At 39.1% G+C, this 16,073-nt stretch overlaps 1 protein-coding gene across 1 annotated transcript in view; it reads right to left on the bottom strand.

Moving 5' to 3' along the window:
- Positions 1-16,073, bottom strand: part of GRID2 (glutamate ionotropic receptor delta type subunit 2) — a 1,109,147-nt gene that overhangs the window by 480,314 nt on the left and 612,760 nt on the right. The window contains exon 4 of the mRNA XM_050944015.1: positions 8,334-8,539. Coding sequence (XP_050799972.1) covers positions 8,334-8,539 — 206 coding nt within the window. The remainder of the gene's footprint in view (positions 1-8,333; positions 8,540-16,073) is intronic.

The raw sequence follows: 16,073 nt of genomic DNA, 5'->3' as shown, positions 1-16,073 counted from the left end.
CTCTTATTGATAAAGAGAAAACACAGGAATAGTTTGTGAACATTTAATAAGCAAGTTTTAATATACCTGTAGTAAGGGCATGGATTTCTATCTCCAGTTTAGGACAAGGTAATAACATGGTCTTGCTTCTCAGTGCCATTGACTACAATTTTAAAAATAAAGGAACTGATGCTTACTGTTTTCCCTTATTTCATTCTAACACAGGGATAAGATTAATTGCATATTACAGTTCTGAGTCAACTAAATGCACTTCAGTGTTAAAAAGCATTCAACACTGATTTTTCATGGCAATGAGGAATGTTGTAAGGGTTAGAAGCAATCTAGGAAGACTCCTACACTAGATACCATGTGATACACTTCTTGTCACTGCTGAGCAGCAGACACTAAAATTGTGCCAGCATACAGGTAATCTGGCATAGGAAGAAGAATCTGTGCCTGGGTAGAGGGAACTGTTTTGGCAAGTCTTATCTCCATTTAATGTTAATCAAGCCCAGTTGTCAGTGATTTTCATTCTTTTGTAGAAAGACACCACCGTGCCAGCAAGTGGCTTGTTAAAAGTGGTGTTTGCCAGTTGGGATTTTCTGCAGTTGTTTAGTAGGATGGGATTTGTAAAAGGCCTTGAAGAAATTAGATGCCCAACTACCTAGGATCCTTTGAAAATACCAGCCATAATTTTCTGTTGGGAGATCCATTTCTATTATGTATAGAAATTGCTTTGATTCATTTACAAGTTTCTAATTTTTGCTACCATTTCACCTTTCTCTAAAAAGCAGTCACCTCTCAGGAGGAACACAGTAGTTAATTAACAAAGCACAGCAACACTAAACAACAGTTTGGAATAATGGCTAAGGAAGATTACTGTATGCAGTAGAAAGTGCAAGCTAATCAGGTGGCAGAATATAATTAACCAAAGCAGAAATTCAGATGATGGTAACAATGGTAAAAAAAAAGGATCATCCGAACTTTAATGGTTATAAGTGGTCAGGATATTAGTTTGTATTTCAGTTCAAAGATATCACCTACACTAAGAGGCGAGTTCTCACAGGGAGTCGTGACAAAGGTTGAATCTCTGACAACCAAGAGTTATTACAGACAAGAATCTATTGGAGCATATTATCAAGCAGTTGTTTGAACAACTAAAAATAATATGACACCGCCTCACAAAAACACAGGAGCTTTTCTATTCCATGCATAAACATGGAAGCTTCTCTTCCACTAATTGCTTTCAAATTAGAAATTCTAATTTCCTCAAATTTAGAAGGAGTTTAGATTCACAACTCCAGTTGTAAATGATGTAAATTATACCAAGGAATGGACTGGGCCACAGCTGGCCCAAGAGGAGGTGAGACATGTCCCCTTCCTGAGTTCTGTCATATTCTTTTCTGACACAGCTGCATATCAGGATCACCATAAAAAATTCATACAAATGCAGAATACCTATGCAAGGCTTTCTGCTCCACTTTAGCTCTTGAAGGTCCGAAGCGAGATAGAAAGCATATTGTGGGCCCTTTGTGCTGTGCTGTATTTCACTCACAGAGAGTTCCTCTTCACAACAGATGCTTACATTGCACAACAGTTCAGCAGGAGGATGGATTGCACTATAATTCAGGCTCTCTCTGTGGCCACACAAAATATGAAGATTTATTAACTGAACTTCTGCTGTCCTCTTGGCCCTTTCCCACACATGCAGAAGTTGAGACAGGAGAAGAATGGTGTACTTTAGGCCATGATGATGGTGTCTCTGTAGCTTAATCCTGTGTAAATCCCTTTTGTGTTGCTTGTGGTTTAGCACAGAAGCTGTCTCCCGCTAGCTCTCTCCTGCCCAAGAGCAAAAATCTCCAACATATAACCTTTAACCTGTGGCAAGAGACTGTGTGTACAAAATCTATTCCAACACCATTCCATGAATCAAGCCACAATAGGCACACTCTACTGGGGGAAAAGCAAATTCAACTTTCATTTCTGGATATCCCCTATCAACTGAAAGGCTTGTAGTCAGTCTATACTAGTTTAAGGGTCAAGAATCTGGACTGGAATAGAAATTCATGAACCATATTTTTTTCTTTTTCTTCTTAAACAAACAGATGGGCAAGTATTTGCCACAGGAGTACCACTGCTTCATTTAAAACAAGAGGTTTCAATGCATTCAGAATCTTGACCAGGAAAGGGATTTGGAAGTTATTGAAGAAAGATACTTGAAGCCTTCAGTAAAAGTTACAGCTATTGTGAAGACAACAGAGAAGAGACTGGCTTTCAGTGCTAGTGAAATACAGCAGATGAAGAAAAAGATCCAGTTTGTTGTTAATAACAATAATTCAGAACAGGCCACGTGGTACTGGATTAGTCCTACTCAAAAAGATACAGTGCTAGAAAAGGACAACACTGCTTTTTAAAGGAGCACAGTATGGAAAAAGCTCTCAAACTAAAATTAGTGAGCAAAATCAACCTTGAAAAACAGAACAGCAAAGAGATTGAGAGAAAAATGGGAGGGTCAAGAAAAGATGCACAGATGACATAATATTTCATTTTAGCCTCTGAAAATTAATTGCCACAGCTAAAATTTAAATACAGAGTTATTAACACTTGAGTACATTACAATAATATAATAATAATTTCCTTTAGAGAATTACACATCCAAACTTCACAATGATGTCCCATGGGACATGTGTGAAATGCAATACACACCACACATAGAATGAAGTGAAAAAAAGGCTGAGTAAAAAGATGAGTGAACCAAGTATAGACAAAGTCAATCCACCTCTACTGTGACTTTAAAATAGGCATTTTAAAGAAATAAACCTGCTTTTAGCGCAGCTCTCTAGAGTAAATCCTTTTCTGTTCTTTCTTTACTTCATAACTAAATGATTTTAGCTTTACTGCATGTACAGAGCTGAAGATGAAACCTGTTATAATCATTTGTCATATGTCACTGCATAAAAAACAAGTTGCTTTAGTAATTAGTCAAATGTTTAGTTAAAAACACTCACACTGTTGCCAAGAACAGAGGACCCCATTAAAAGCTGGACCCTCACCACCTTCATTAAGGTTATTTAACAAAGGATATGAATATTTATTACCCTAGTTATAGGGAATGTTGCAAAAAACATGGTCAAGGTAAGTAGCATGATGGCATAAACAATTCTTTAATTGTATCCACTCTATACACATTCATTTCTCATGTAAACACATGGAATCCATAAGTTAGAGAGAAGTATTAGCCACTCTCTATCTTTACTCCATTGCACCTGAATATTTTAAAAAGTATATTATTGAGCTATTATTTATTTATGAAAGCTGCAAAGTAGCTCATTTGAACCCCTTCACCCAATGCTACCCGTTTCTCGGGATCAACATGTGTCGTCATGGGATGGTAGAAGTACAAGACATTTTAATTTGACAGGTTCATGAGGTGAAATGTAAGAAGCAAAAATGATGCATAGTTAATACTAGAAATGCCTAACACAATTATATATGATTTTCATTTCCCTGCCTTGATGGTGAACATGAACAACAAATAAAATGGCTTATACCAAGATTAATACAATGGGAATTTACAGGCATTTCTCTTACAAGCAAAGCCTAGTCTGTTGTTTTTTTTTTTTTTTTTTTTTTTTTTGTTTTACAGCAGCTCACATTTGGTAACTGAAATGAGCAATTAGCTTTGCACAACATATGTTTTTTATATGTTCTATCCAGGGCCGGCTCTAGCTTTTTTGCCGTCCCAAGCGAAAAAAAAAGGCAGCTGAAGGAAGCATGTGGAGGAAGCAAGGCGCTGCAGCCAGGCGAGAGGGGCTCCCCCCTCCGGCTTTCGGTGCTTCTCCCAGGGGCTGCAAGAGGTGCTGGCTCAGCCACTCCTTTAAAGGCAGCTTGGTTGGGCCAGGCTCAGAGTGGCACGGGAGGCGAAGGCCGATGCAGGCGGCGGAGAGTGACGCATTCCAGGGATCCTGGCGGCACGGTGAGTAGTGGGGATCACTAGTTCCTGCTCCCCCTCCCCAAGGCCAAGGTCCATGCCCATGCAGGGCTGGGCTGGGACTGGCAGAGTGCGGGGAGCCGGCTGGGGGCTCTGGAGCTGCGGACTGGACTGCCAAAGTGGAAAAAAAAACAAAAAAACACCACTGCAGGGTGGCCGGAATGTGCCACCCCAAGATTGGCCAGAATGCCGTCCCTTTCAATGTGCCTCCCCAGGCACGTGCTTTCTCATCTGGTGCCTGGAGCCAGCCCTGGTTCTATCTATCTAATACATTACAAAATGACAAAACTTACAAATATATTGCTATTCACTGTGCTTAGCTTGACGATTTGGGAAGTCAAGGTACTAGCAGTAGTCTCAAGCACCAGCCACTTGAACCATAGATAAAGTCTCAGCTCTCAGAAGAGGGTGCTAGAAAAATGATCTGCATTCCAAGAGTGTCTCTAAAGACTCCAGCCAAGGACACTGGCTATAGTCTGCTCCAGGGCTTTGGAGCGGAGCCCAGAGCTGGAACACGGAGCAGGTCTGGATCAATGGAGCTGCAGGTTTTTGCCTGGAGCTGGAGTGGAGCTGGAGCACAGCTCCAAAGCCCTGGTCTGCTCAGAATCATCAGGATTAAAGTGGATTGGGGCACACCTCACTGGGTACTAATACAATGATAAAATGGGATAAAATGCAACGTGGGTTTACCAAAAGTATATTCAGGGCTGCCCAGGGAATTCAGGGGGCCTGGGGTCTTCGGCGGTGGGAGCCCCCCGCTGCTGAAGACCCGACACTTCGGTGGTGGGTCCTGGGGCGGAAGACCCCCCGCCGCCGAATTGTCGCCAAAGACCCACCCCGGGACCCCCCGCCATGGTTCTTCGGGGCACTTTGGCGGCGGGTCCCAGAGCGGAAGGACCCCCCACCGCCAAATTGCTGATGATGACCAGGTGCGGAAGGAGCTCCGAGGGCCCAGGCCCCGCGAGAGTTTTCCAGGGCTCCTGGAGCGAGTGAAGGACCCCGCTCCAGGGGCCCCGAAAAACTCTTGTGGGGGCCCCTGCAGGGCCTGGGGCCAATTGCCCCTCTTGCTTCCCTCTCTGGGAAGCCCTGAGTATATCTTGCCAGATTAACCTCATATCTTTCCTTCATAAGATAATTGATTTCTTAGATAAGGGAATGCAGCAGATCTAACCTATCTGGACTTCAATAAAATATTTGACACAGTGTGCTAATGCAATTTGCTGCTGATACAAACATGAGAGGCATTGACAATATAGAGGAAGATTACAATATTATATAAGCAGAATTGGCTGACCTAGAGGACAGGATGAGATCAAATGTAATGCTATGTAATGTACTTGGAGGTTAACAAGAATTCTGCCACAAGCTGGGGGCTCTTCATTTGGAACTAACGGAGGATGAGAGACACCCAGGTACATTAGTCAATCACAGGATGATTATGAGCCATCCATGTAATGTAGCTGTGGCGGGGGGGGGGGGGAAAGCATTCCTAGGTTGTATCAGGAGAGATATTTACAGTACAGCTAGAGAATGCCATTCCACAAAGCATTGGCAATATTACATACACCCAAATGCAAGAAAGATGGACTCAGACTGGAACAGGTGCAGAGAAAAGGTATTACAAGGATGAAGGGAATAGAGGGCCTATAATATGAAAGGAGGCTTACAGAGTCTGGCTTGTTTAGCCAAGCAAAATAAAGGTTGAGAAGGGATATGATAGCTCTCTATAAATACATCGGGGCGTAACCCCTGGGAGGGCTAAACACTATTTAAGCTAAAGGGCAATGCTGGCAAAACAAATGGGTATAAATTGGCCATGAATAATTTTAGTTTGGAAATTAGAAGAAGGCCCCTGGTTGTCACTTTGTCTCTCAAAATGGAAACAATGCTCCTTTATCACTCTGTGAGAGGGCCGATGTGTGGATTAGCCAGCTGGTATCTGCATAGCACTTCCAAGATATAAAGTTGCTACCTAATTTTTAGGGAGAATAAGTTATTTCCAAGATGAGAGAAAGGCACTTAAACCTTAAACCCCTTTTTCTTTCTGAACATTCTCTAAGTAGTGACCTCATTGTTGCAAGCTCCATGGATACAAAGGCTAGACAGAAAGCATGGATCAGCGAAGACATAACTAAAAGCATTGCTGTTTTCAAGAAACAAAAATATCAAAAGGTTAAAGCAAAGATAAAGTCTACCTCAAGGAATCTCTAATTTGTAGACTGCCAATGTACACAGGATCGTGTGTGACTGTTTATTCCGGAAAACGTGGTATTTGTCATGCTTATTACAGTTGTGGCATGTCCTCAGCTGAACCATGAGAACATTAAGTACTTAAGTTAAGAAGCCCAGATGAACCAACAGTTGCACGTCATGGGCAGGCAAGCCATAAAGGCTTAGGGCTTGTCTACACATGGAGTTGTTCTTGATTAGCTCCACATGTGGACAGTCAATGTGAAATAAGAGTGTTTTCTTTTGTTTAGCTTAACCCAAGTGGTTAACCCAATCTGAACAGGGACAAGGCATTCTTACTTTGGAATAAAACTACAGGGGGACACTTAGGAAAATTAATCCAAATTAGCTAAAGGTGTCAATTAATGTGATTAGTTGAACTGCATTAAACCCTTGAGTGGACACACTGATTCATAATTCAAGTGATCTTAATTCAATCTACCTTAATGCACTTGGGAAATGTTGACGCATGAAGTTACTCATGAGCAACTCTCTGTGAAGACAAGCCCTTAAGACTTGATTACACTTAAAATACTACAGCAGCACAACTGCAACTTCACTGCTGTATCACTTCTTTGTAGACACTACCTATGACAATGGGAGGAGTTCTCTCACTGACATAGGTAACCTCCTCTGCAGGAGGTGGTAGCCATGTCAACGGAAGAATTCTTCCATGTAATGCAGTCTCCGTGGGGACTTAAGCCAGCTTAACTACGGTGCTCAGGGGTGTGGGTGTAGTTACACCAAATTAATTGTCTAGCATAGACCAGACCTTTTGCTGGCATAGCTTATTCCATTCCTTCCTGCTTCCCATTTCCCAGCTCCCGGAGCAAACAATGCTGCCTACAAACAGATCCAGCATGAAAGATTATTGTTAAATGTAAGAAAAGAGCATTTTTTGTGTGATAGACAAGCAACATGTTTACTTTGAGCCATATGTTGATGGTAAAGGGAAGAATATATCTATGTCATGCACTTCTGGAGCATGGAGCTGTCCACTCATGCCATTAATTAAATATATATACAAATAGGGTGGGATTTTCAAACGTATCTAGGTGACTTAGGAGCACAATTTCCATTGAAAGCTAATAGGACTTGTCCTCTTAAGTCACTTAGATTCTTGAAAATCCCACTCATATTGGTTGCCATTAAGAAGTCTCCAGTTTCTCAAATGCCAACAGTTGCAAAGTTGTGTAACACCAATAGTATGCCACACACTATGAATGTCTGGAACTATTTCATGACAATTTTACCATCTCTAACATATCTGTAATTTGTTTTCAAAATTAAAAACAATTTTTCTCTCACTTTCCCACGCCCCACCCCACAAAAAAATCATTAAAAAATCCAGAAACCCTATCTTCTGAAGAAAAGAGGAAGATCATTAAAAGACCAAACAAATCCACTCAACCCCCAACCAATAAAACACCCATCCCACCAATATGGCAGTCAGCTACTTCCAACACAAAACTCCTTTAATTAGTTAAATTTGATGCAGTAATCCAACTTTTGCTTAAATATATCAATACTACTGCATTTTAGCAGTTTAAATTCTTCATGAATATTATCCTTTTAACTTAAACCTATGATACCAATTTCCGATCTGTCTTATAACCTCTACTAGGTCATTATTAAGCTTAATTTTATAAAAACAAAGCAAGTTTCAATGCGTCAGTCAGATAAATATATCCATACCCAAAATATATGTAATTAAATAAAAATATAGCTACTTTCAGCAGTAAAGTGGATGCTAAGGAATAAACGAGATGAGCAGGGAATTAGCAGTACAACAGACATGAATGTTAATAAGAATTCTAAAGATATTTCTCTTGTATTTTTTGTAATATATTGCTCACAAGGGGCACAGGTATACTTTCCTTTGGATGCACTCATATGAACCATAAAACCATCCTTAATAAGTGTTTTATGTTGCTGGGTTTTGTTTTTTTTAAGAGGGAATCAAGCATACATTCTGAAGTATTTATTTTTACAAGAAGTCACATAAAGTGAATCTATTTACTGTATCTTATAAGACGTCAGGTAAAATTATTCACCGATAAAGTATTTTTAAATTTCAGTAAACAAACTTGGGGGCATAGAGGGTACGAGAAAATTAACACTGCTGATCACTTACCTCTGTAATGAAGGACTTGGCTGTTGATGCGTTCATTACAAGAATGGCCCGTCTCAGAGTGTCCCGGTAGCGGTTCAGTTCTTCTATTCGCATGGTGGCAAAGAGCCCTGTGATCATTTTATTGATGTTATTCTCTACCTTCTGCAGTGCTACATCCATTCCCTGCTGGGATACTTTGTCCAAAAATTCTTGTATTCCACGGATATCTAGGAACATCAAAAGCCCATCAAAATGCTAATTTGTATATAGAACAGAGACAAAAACACTGTTCTGTTTATCTTGAAAAGGTATTCTACTCAGTGTTGGGTAGATCCCTGAAGGCCACCCTAACTTAATATTCATTTCAACTTTTCCTGAGCTATGCTCATGGTATGTCCTAACGTGATAAAATGTGGGAATAATTTTATGAATGGGTTAGTGTAAAAAAGAATCACTTAAAAACAGTACTTAATTATTTTCAGTTGATTTCCTCACTCAATCACCATATTTTTTCCAATTCTAATTAACACTGTACATCTCCGAGAGCAGTTTCATACTAAATGACACATGCAGAGAAGGGGAGGCTAAGTTATCAGACTGCAACATACAGTGCTTTTCTTTGTTTCTTTTGTTGGAGACTGAAAGTAATGTTATCACCATAATATAATTGTCCTTGGAGAAGCACATACTTTTGAATTCCTAAACTTAACTACATTAGCTATTTAGCAAAAAGCTGGGTCCAAGTTGTACATAAATTTACTTACTTTAAAAAAAAATCAAACACAACCATAATATGTTACTTGGTAGGAATAACGGCCATTGACTGTGTTTAGCTTTAAATAAAAATGAAAACAAAATACATAAATTATATTTTTTTCATACATAAAGAATTGTAATGGAGCCTGCTGGCTCATTCTGTGTACACCTTTCCTAAGAATGAGTTGTTCATGTTTATCTTTTGTTGTAATTGCTTAAGTCAGTGTGTCTACAGTATCTGCACCTCTCCCTTTTCCAATAATCATAGAATATCAGGGTTGGAAGGGTCCTCAGGAGGTCATCTAGTCCAACCCTCTGCTCAAAGCAGGACCAATCCCCAACTAAATCATCCCAGCCAGGGCTTTGTCAAGCCTGACCTTAAAAACCTCTAAGGAAGGAGATTCCACCACCTCCCTAGGTAACCCATTCCAGTGCTTCACCACCCTCCTAGTGAAAAAGTTTTTCCTAATATCCAACCTAAACCTCTCACACTGCAACTTGAAACCATTACTCCTTGTTCTGTCATCTAGTCCCACTGAGAATAGTCTAGATCCATCCTCTTTGGGACCCCCTTTCAGGTAGTTGAAAACAGCTATCAAATCCCCCCTCATTCTTCTCTTCTGCAGACTAAATAATCCCAGTTCCCTCAGCCTACAAATATCCTTTCATTTAGTTATGTGCTAAATGCTCACTGGATACCCATCAGCTATTTGAGTTTATAGGACCTTATGGTTAAAAAAGTCTTCAGCACTTGCCTTTGAGTTATGGTATACCTACCCAGTATATAAAAAGTTTTGGAGTGTCACAGCGCTAAACAACACCTTGCTGCAAAGGGCCAGTTGCAGAGTTAAAACTGACGCTTATAGTTCAAATAACTTATTTTCATTTGAAAACAAAAGAACAAAAAGAAATAAACATAGTCCCCAATGAGAGAACACTGTCTCTCTCCCTTGTGAGAATCTCTACTTACCTGAGCACAAAATGGCTGCCTGGCTTCAGAGACAGCAGAGTCCTTAGACAGTTTAAAATGCAATGTAATGCAATGCAGCCATAGAACAGTCACATATCTAAATAATCCACATAAGTTATTTAAAAGAGCCAGGCTTGGGAGCAAGCGTGTTTAAAACATTAATATTCCACGAGTTGATCCTCTGGAAGTAAAATACAGCAAACCAGGAGGCCATTTTAGGAATCCATAGCTGCAACCACACTATTTATATATAGATAAGTCAGCAGTGTTTGAAATATTACTAAATATTTAAAGAATGGTTTAACACTAATAAAGTACATGCACAGCCTAAAAATAAAGTTCCAAAAGATCGTCAGATGCTAATTACAGATTCTATTTAATGTCTAAATTGGGAAAATTAAATTCAGTCTAATCAGGGATGTTAAGGGTTTTCTGTTTTTCTTTTTTTGTTGGCACTTCAACGCCAATTTAAGAAGCAAAAAGATTATCTGAACTGTTACAAACATGCCTAGTTTTATGCAAATGATAAACTAGCTGCTCCTGCTTTAACGCCTGAGTTTTAAAGTTTTACATATTTACCATGTTTCTGGGTTACTTAACAGCCAGTTAGACAGGAAATTTTTGAATAGAGATAAAGATTGGCCAGGAGTGCACTAAATTATTTAAACCTTCTCAGGTATCTACATATACCATGAGAATACCTGGAGAAATGTTGCCTAAATTAGGACAAATTTTGTCAGTTTTCCATTCCATACCAATGGCCATGGGCTCCTCTCACTCACTCAAGAGACAGAAATGAGTGGGAGAACTTCTGTTTTCCTAAAACTTATGTTCTGGCTTAACCAGAAGTTATGGGCTTGATGCTGTCATTACTGAGTGAAATTCTCTAATCTGTGTTATGAGGTGGTCAGACTAGATCACAGGACTCACTTCCGGCCTTCAAAAATCTATTAATCAAACAAAGCAATTCAATATCTTGAATATTAACAGACCCCGTGGACATTAAGACTTGGGATACTCTTTGTTGATAAGATTATTCTTCTCAGTGATCTTTCAGTCTATGCATGGTGGCACCTTGATACACATCTAGGGAGACAGTGTCATTTAATGGATAGGGCAAGAGACAAAGTAAGGAAATTTGTGTATTATTCCTCACCTTGCTACTGATAAACTGTACAATGTTGGGTAAATTCTTGATGTCTTTGTCCCTCAGTTGCCCCATTTGCAAAAGGAGGATGACAATAATGAAGTTTACCTATCTTAATGAAACACTTTGGGACCACCAGATGAAAACTGTTGTGTAAGTGCTACAAAATTATGATGATTGTTGATTCCAGTGTTTTAGCTCTCTAGTCACTAGAGATGATCTTCTTTGAAAAATATGCCAAAGAATAGGTGCTACCATTGAATGGATAGTGTCAACTCACCTTTCCTGCATAAACCATCTGATAGTAGGATATTTCTACATTGTTCCATGGAACCTTGTTTTCCATGGGTAAATTGCTTCTGCATAGAAATCTGGTAAGTGGCTGCTGCTGCAGATGTCTCAGCAGAGGCACACACAGAGCTGTTAATTTTTGTTGCACAAGTGATTTTCATCCTGCATTTGCTAGCCAGACAACTAGAAATGAGATTTTTCTTTTTAAATCAAATCTATGGTCATTTTAAAGAACGTAGGACAGCTATCTATTGTCACTAATATAAAGAATCCTCATTACAGTCGTTGGACTAGAGCCAGCGTTACTGCCTTCTCTCCACCCCTGTGTCACTAATATTTAGTATTAAATTTTTAAAATACAGCCATCACATTTGACACAAGGTTACATGAATATAGAATCAGCTCTTCAATGTCAATGATAAGTCACGAAGTCAAACCCCTACCTGTAAAGAAACAGATATGCTACTCACCATGACATCTCTTTCCAGGCAAAAAATGCAATAGGTGGAATACCATGTGTCAAACGTCAAGCAGCTCTGTCTCTTTTAAAAGAATCCAAGAAGTGAGTCCCTGTATCAAGGGTTCTCCTTTTGGAAATACTCTTCCCAATCACCCAGACATTAAAATCTAGCTACTGTTAGTAAGAGTGTAGATACGATTAGCTAATCTCAACTACTAAGTTAGGAGAGATGACCTTGTGTTTAAATGTTAGGACTGGACTCTGATCAGAGTTCAGTTCCCAGCTTTGCCATAGATTTCCTATACAACTTTGGGCAAATCACTTAGGATTCATCTACATTAAAATATATATATAGGGTTCTGGAGCTTGCACTATGGGGCTAGAAATAGCAGTGTAGACATTCCTGTTTGGGCTGGAGTATGGGCTCTGAGACCCACCCGCTTGCTACTATATTTAGCTCCATAGTGCAAGCCCAAATCTGTAATTTATCGGTGATGAATTACAGCTCTTAATTTTGGTAATGTAGACCTACCCATTGAGTCTCTCTCTAATGCATTTTAGTGTGCAATTGCTTTGTTCATGAGACCATGTTCGAGGAACTGTGTATCTGAAATTAGTTCCATTGACCTGACTGCTAGCTATTTTAAAAACCTCTAGTGTTGATGCAGGCAGAGTGAGAAAACCAACTCATGTGCATCCCAATCAGATGATAATGGCTACCAGCAGTACGTTAAGAAATCAATGAGATTATCATTATGAAAAAACGTTATTTTAAAGGCCAAGGAAAACTTTACTTAGGTCAAACTTTTAATGATATTGTTTGAATGAGCAGTGCAAATTTTATGCAATTTGGAGGGCATTCTGTTATTTGGTGGCATCCAGGGTTTTTTTAAGTTGGTTCAGCCTACCAGCTACCCAACCTTACCTTTCAAAACACAACCAAAGTTTTGGAAGAATGCAAATGAAAAGGAGGTATATCAGTGACAAAGACATTATTAAATAATTAAATAAAGTACAAAGGGCCAGATCCTCAGCTAGCGTTAATCAGCATAGTTTCAATGGAGTTAGACTGATTTATACCATCTGAAAGCCTTGGCCAGGTTTGTTAATATATCTGTGTACTCCAGTGCACAGCATGGACTGCCAGGATTCATTAGTACCAAGTCAACCAGCAGGTTGCAGAGAAAAATCACATATCCCAGAAGTTTAATAAACTTTACCACAAAACTATTTTTCTGAAAATTCACCCCAACAATGTATCAGCTATTTGTTATTCACAGTTTACTATTAATCATTAGTCAATCACTGGTTTAAAAGGGTGCACTCATCCTATCACATAGCAGAACCAATATTATGTAACTTAGTTGATCAATTACACCATGAAAAATAAATAGCAAACATCAACTATCTAGAGACTGAAAATTGTTCATCCTCACCTATGAAAAACAAGTACATTCAGAAATGGACACAAAGTTTGCATTCACAATGAATAATCAGACCAGCTCTGGTTGATAGAGAGATTATACTACCTGATAATGATAATAAAACTAAATCCTGCTTGCTTCTGACATTTTACTAGAGATAAAAGAGAATTATACAGTAATCATGGCTCCTAATTGAGCATTTAGTTTTCCCAGGGTGGTATACAGTCATTAACCCATCATTCTGTAGTATCATTTTAGATCTCAAAACCACCTCACATTCTGCCCAGATGAAAAATATCACCTGATTCAGCTGCTGCAGAAAAGGTGAATGCACTTGTCATAAATATTCACTGGCTGATTACTCAAAAGACTATTTTGTTTGTACTGCTGATGAGGAAAGCAGTTGTATAACGTATGATGCTGTTCAAATTCTTATCAAGAAAGCTTTACTTATCTACCGCAGTAATCCTTTCTTACACAGTGATGGCTGCAATGAAGGAGCCTATTAATTATGGATATGTACTGTACACCACAAAGGCATAGCTCAGGCTGGAATCCGAAAAAGTCTCAGTTCTACTTCAAGTGTTCAGCTAAATATCCATATTTCTAGAAGGTTGTTGATATTTATTAATGTAGTTAGGATTTAAGCTGAAGTGAGCAATGATGTTTAGCATGATGATTCAACAACACACTCTCTCTCCTCTTTCACCCTACTCTCACATCAGTGCAGTTCCCTCCCATCTGTATCTGTAATACAAAGAACCCTCAAACCAACCAAACTACTAGACTACCCTATTCTGATTTTTTCCATTGGTGTTAGGGAGTTGAATGAGAGCATTAATTGAAATATATTTTGGTTAATGATGAGCTAACCTCAAAGGACAATGCGTTAATTCAGGCTCACTGTTGATAAGCTTATGTTCAGGAACTTATATATTTGATTGTACCATCCAAATTTCTGTGGTCTACAAAACAGGACTCAAAATGTATTTGATGAAGTTTTGAAAAGTCACAGAGCAGAAAAAGGGAAAGAAAGGAAAAAGGGTAAGTGACACTACTGCCAAACAACAACAAATAAAAATCAAAAACAAAACAATCTCTACACCACACCCTGAACATTATGCATATTACTATAGGAAGGAGAAAAGCGGGGAGGGGGATTAAAAATTTCAAATTCTAAAATTTGAAGACTCATTTTTTAAATTAAAAATGAAAATTGTTCCATTTTGAACCAGTGAAATGGAAACATCTTCAAAGTTTTTAGCAAATATTTTGTTTTGTCTAAACATTTTTCTTCCAGCTCCCATCAACTAAATTAAAGTTTCTGTTGCAACAGTTCTTCAGCCTCAGTGCATATATTGTATGTTTTATGGTATATATCAATAATAAACTTAAATCCACTACAGTTCATATTTAACAAGGAAAACAGGAATAGATACTACATATGTGGCTGAATCAGTGTTGCAATAGGGACCTTAACCTTTGAATTTCCAGACACTTGAGTACTTGGTTTTCATCCATGTTGTTGATTGATACTAGATTTTCCTTAGTTTCTCTGCCTTTTAACCAGGAGGGAGGAGAGACAGACAGACAGGGAAGATACAAAGGGAAAAGGAGACAAGGGAAAGAAGAAAAATAAAATTGAATGGGACCTGGAATTAATCCCAAAGTGTAGCATTTCCTACCTGAACTTATATAAAGTGGGGGAGAACAACGCCTCCTCCCCCCAAAACAGTCATATATCATGCTTGTACAGCAGCTATTCATATGATAAATTGCATTTACCATGTACCCTTGTCTGCCTGACTGTTTTTCTACTTTTGTGACTAAATCTTACATTCCAGACGTGTGAGAAGCTTTGAAAATTTGCTGTTAACTGGGGGTAGAGAGAGTGCTTCTTTCCCCCAAAGCATATAATATTTCTCCAAAAACTACACTGGCACATGGCCCAGGAATGGCACTCTTTAGTCGTGGATGAGTGGCTAGTTTAAGGTTTGATATTTCACTGTTTTGCAGGACTAGAAATAGGAGCCACAGTTTTAAAAATAGATGCTTTCAATTAGGCTCCTATTATCTATAGGCAACTCAGTCAGTGGCATGATTATAAGAGGTGTTGAGCACCCAGCAGCTCCTATTTGATTAATTTAATGTACTGATATTTTAAAATCTTGGCCAGGAGCTTTATACCTTTGCAAGTGGGGGAATCTTTCTGGCATCCAAAAATGATGTTCACTCTACTCCAGTAGGTTATAAGACATAGGATATTAACAGTATCACATTATTATACACAGAATTTGCTCTATCTCATCCTGTCTTTTTCCCTTGCTTTTAAGGGTGGGCAGGAGTTATTATTGCCAGGGCTACCTATGGAGTACTATAGGCCCATGCGACCAACCAGACATGGTCTGAAAGTTTAAGAAGGTCCCTGAATTGCTGGCAGTGGTGGTTTTAGAGCAGCTACTGATCCTTCCCCAGCCCCAGGTAAGCAGCGGTATGCCAGCCAAGCAATCATTAGTGGCAAGATAGTTCTTGCAAGGGAAATCTGTTCTGAAGAAACCCAAAATCTCCTGTCAAACAGCAAGAGGCTTTGTACCAAGTAAACCCTATTTAATGACCTGGAAAAGATTCTCCATCTGGGACGGTCAGAGGAAGTAGGCCTTTCATTTTGGATTATTTACTGCACCTAACATGGTAAAAACTATCTTTGAGTTTG

Source organism: Gopherus flavomarginatus, chromosome 3 (assembly GCF_025201925.1).
Source record: "Gopherus flavomarginatus isolate rGopFla2 chromosome 3, rGopFla2.mat.asm, whole genome shotgun sequence".
In the NCBI taxonomy this organism is placed as follows: Eukaryota; Metazoa; Chordata; order Testudines; family Testudinidae; genus Gopherus; species Gopherus flavomarginatus.
This window is presented reverse-complemented; position numbering and strand designations above follow the sequence as displayed.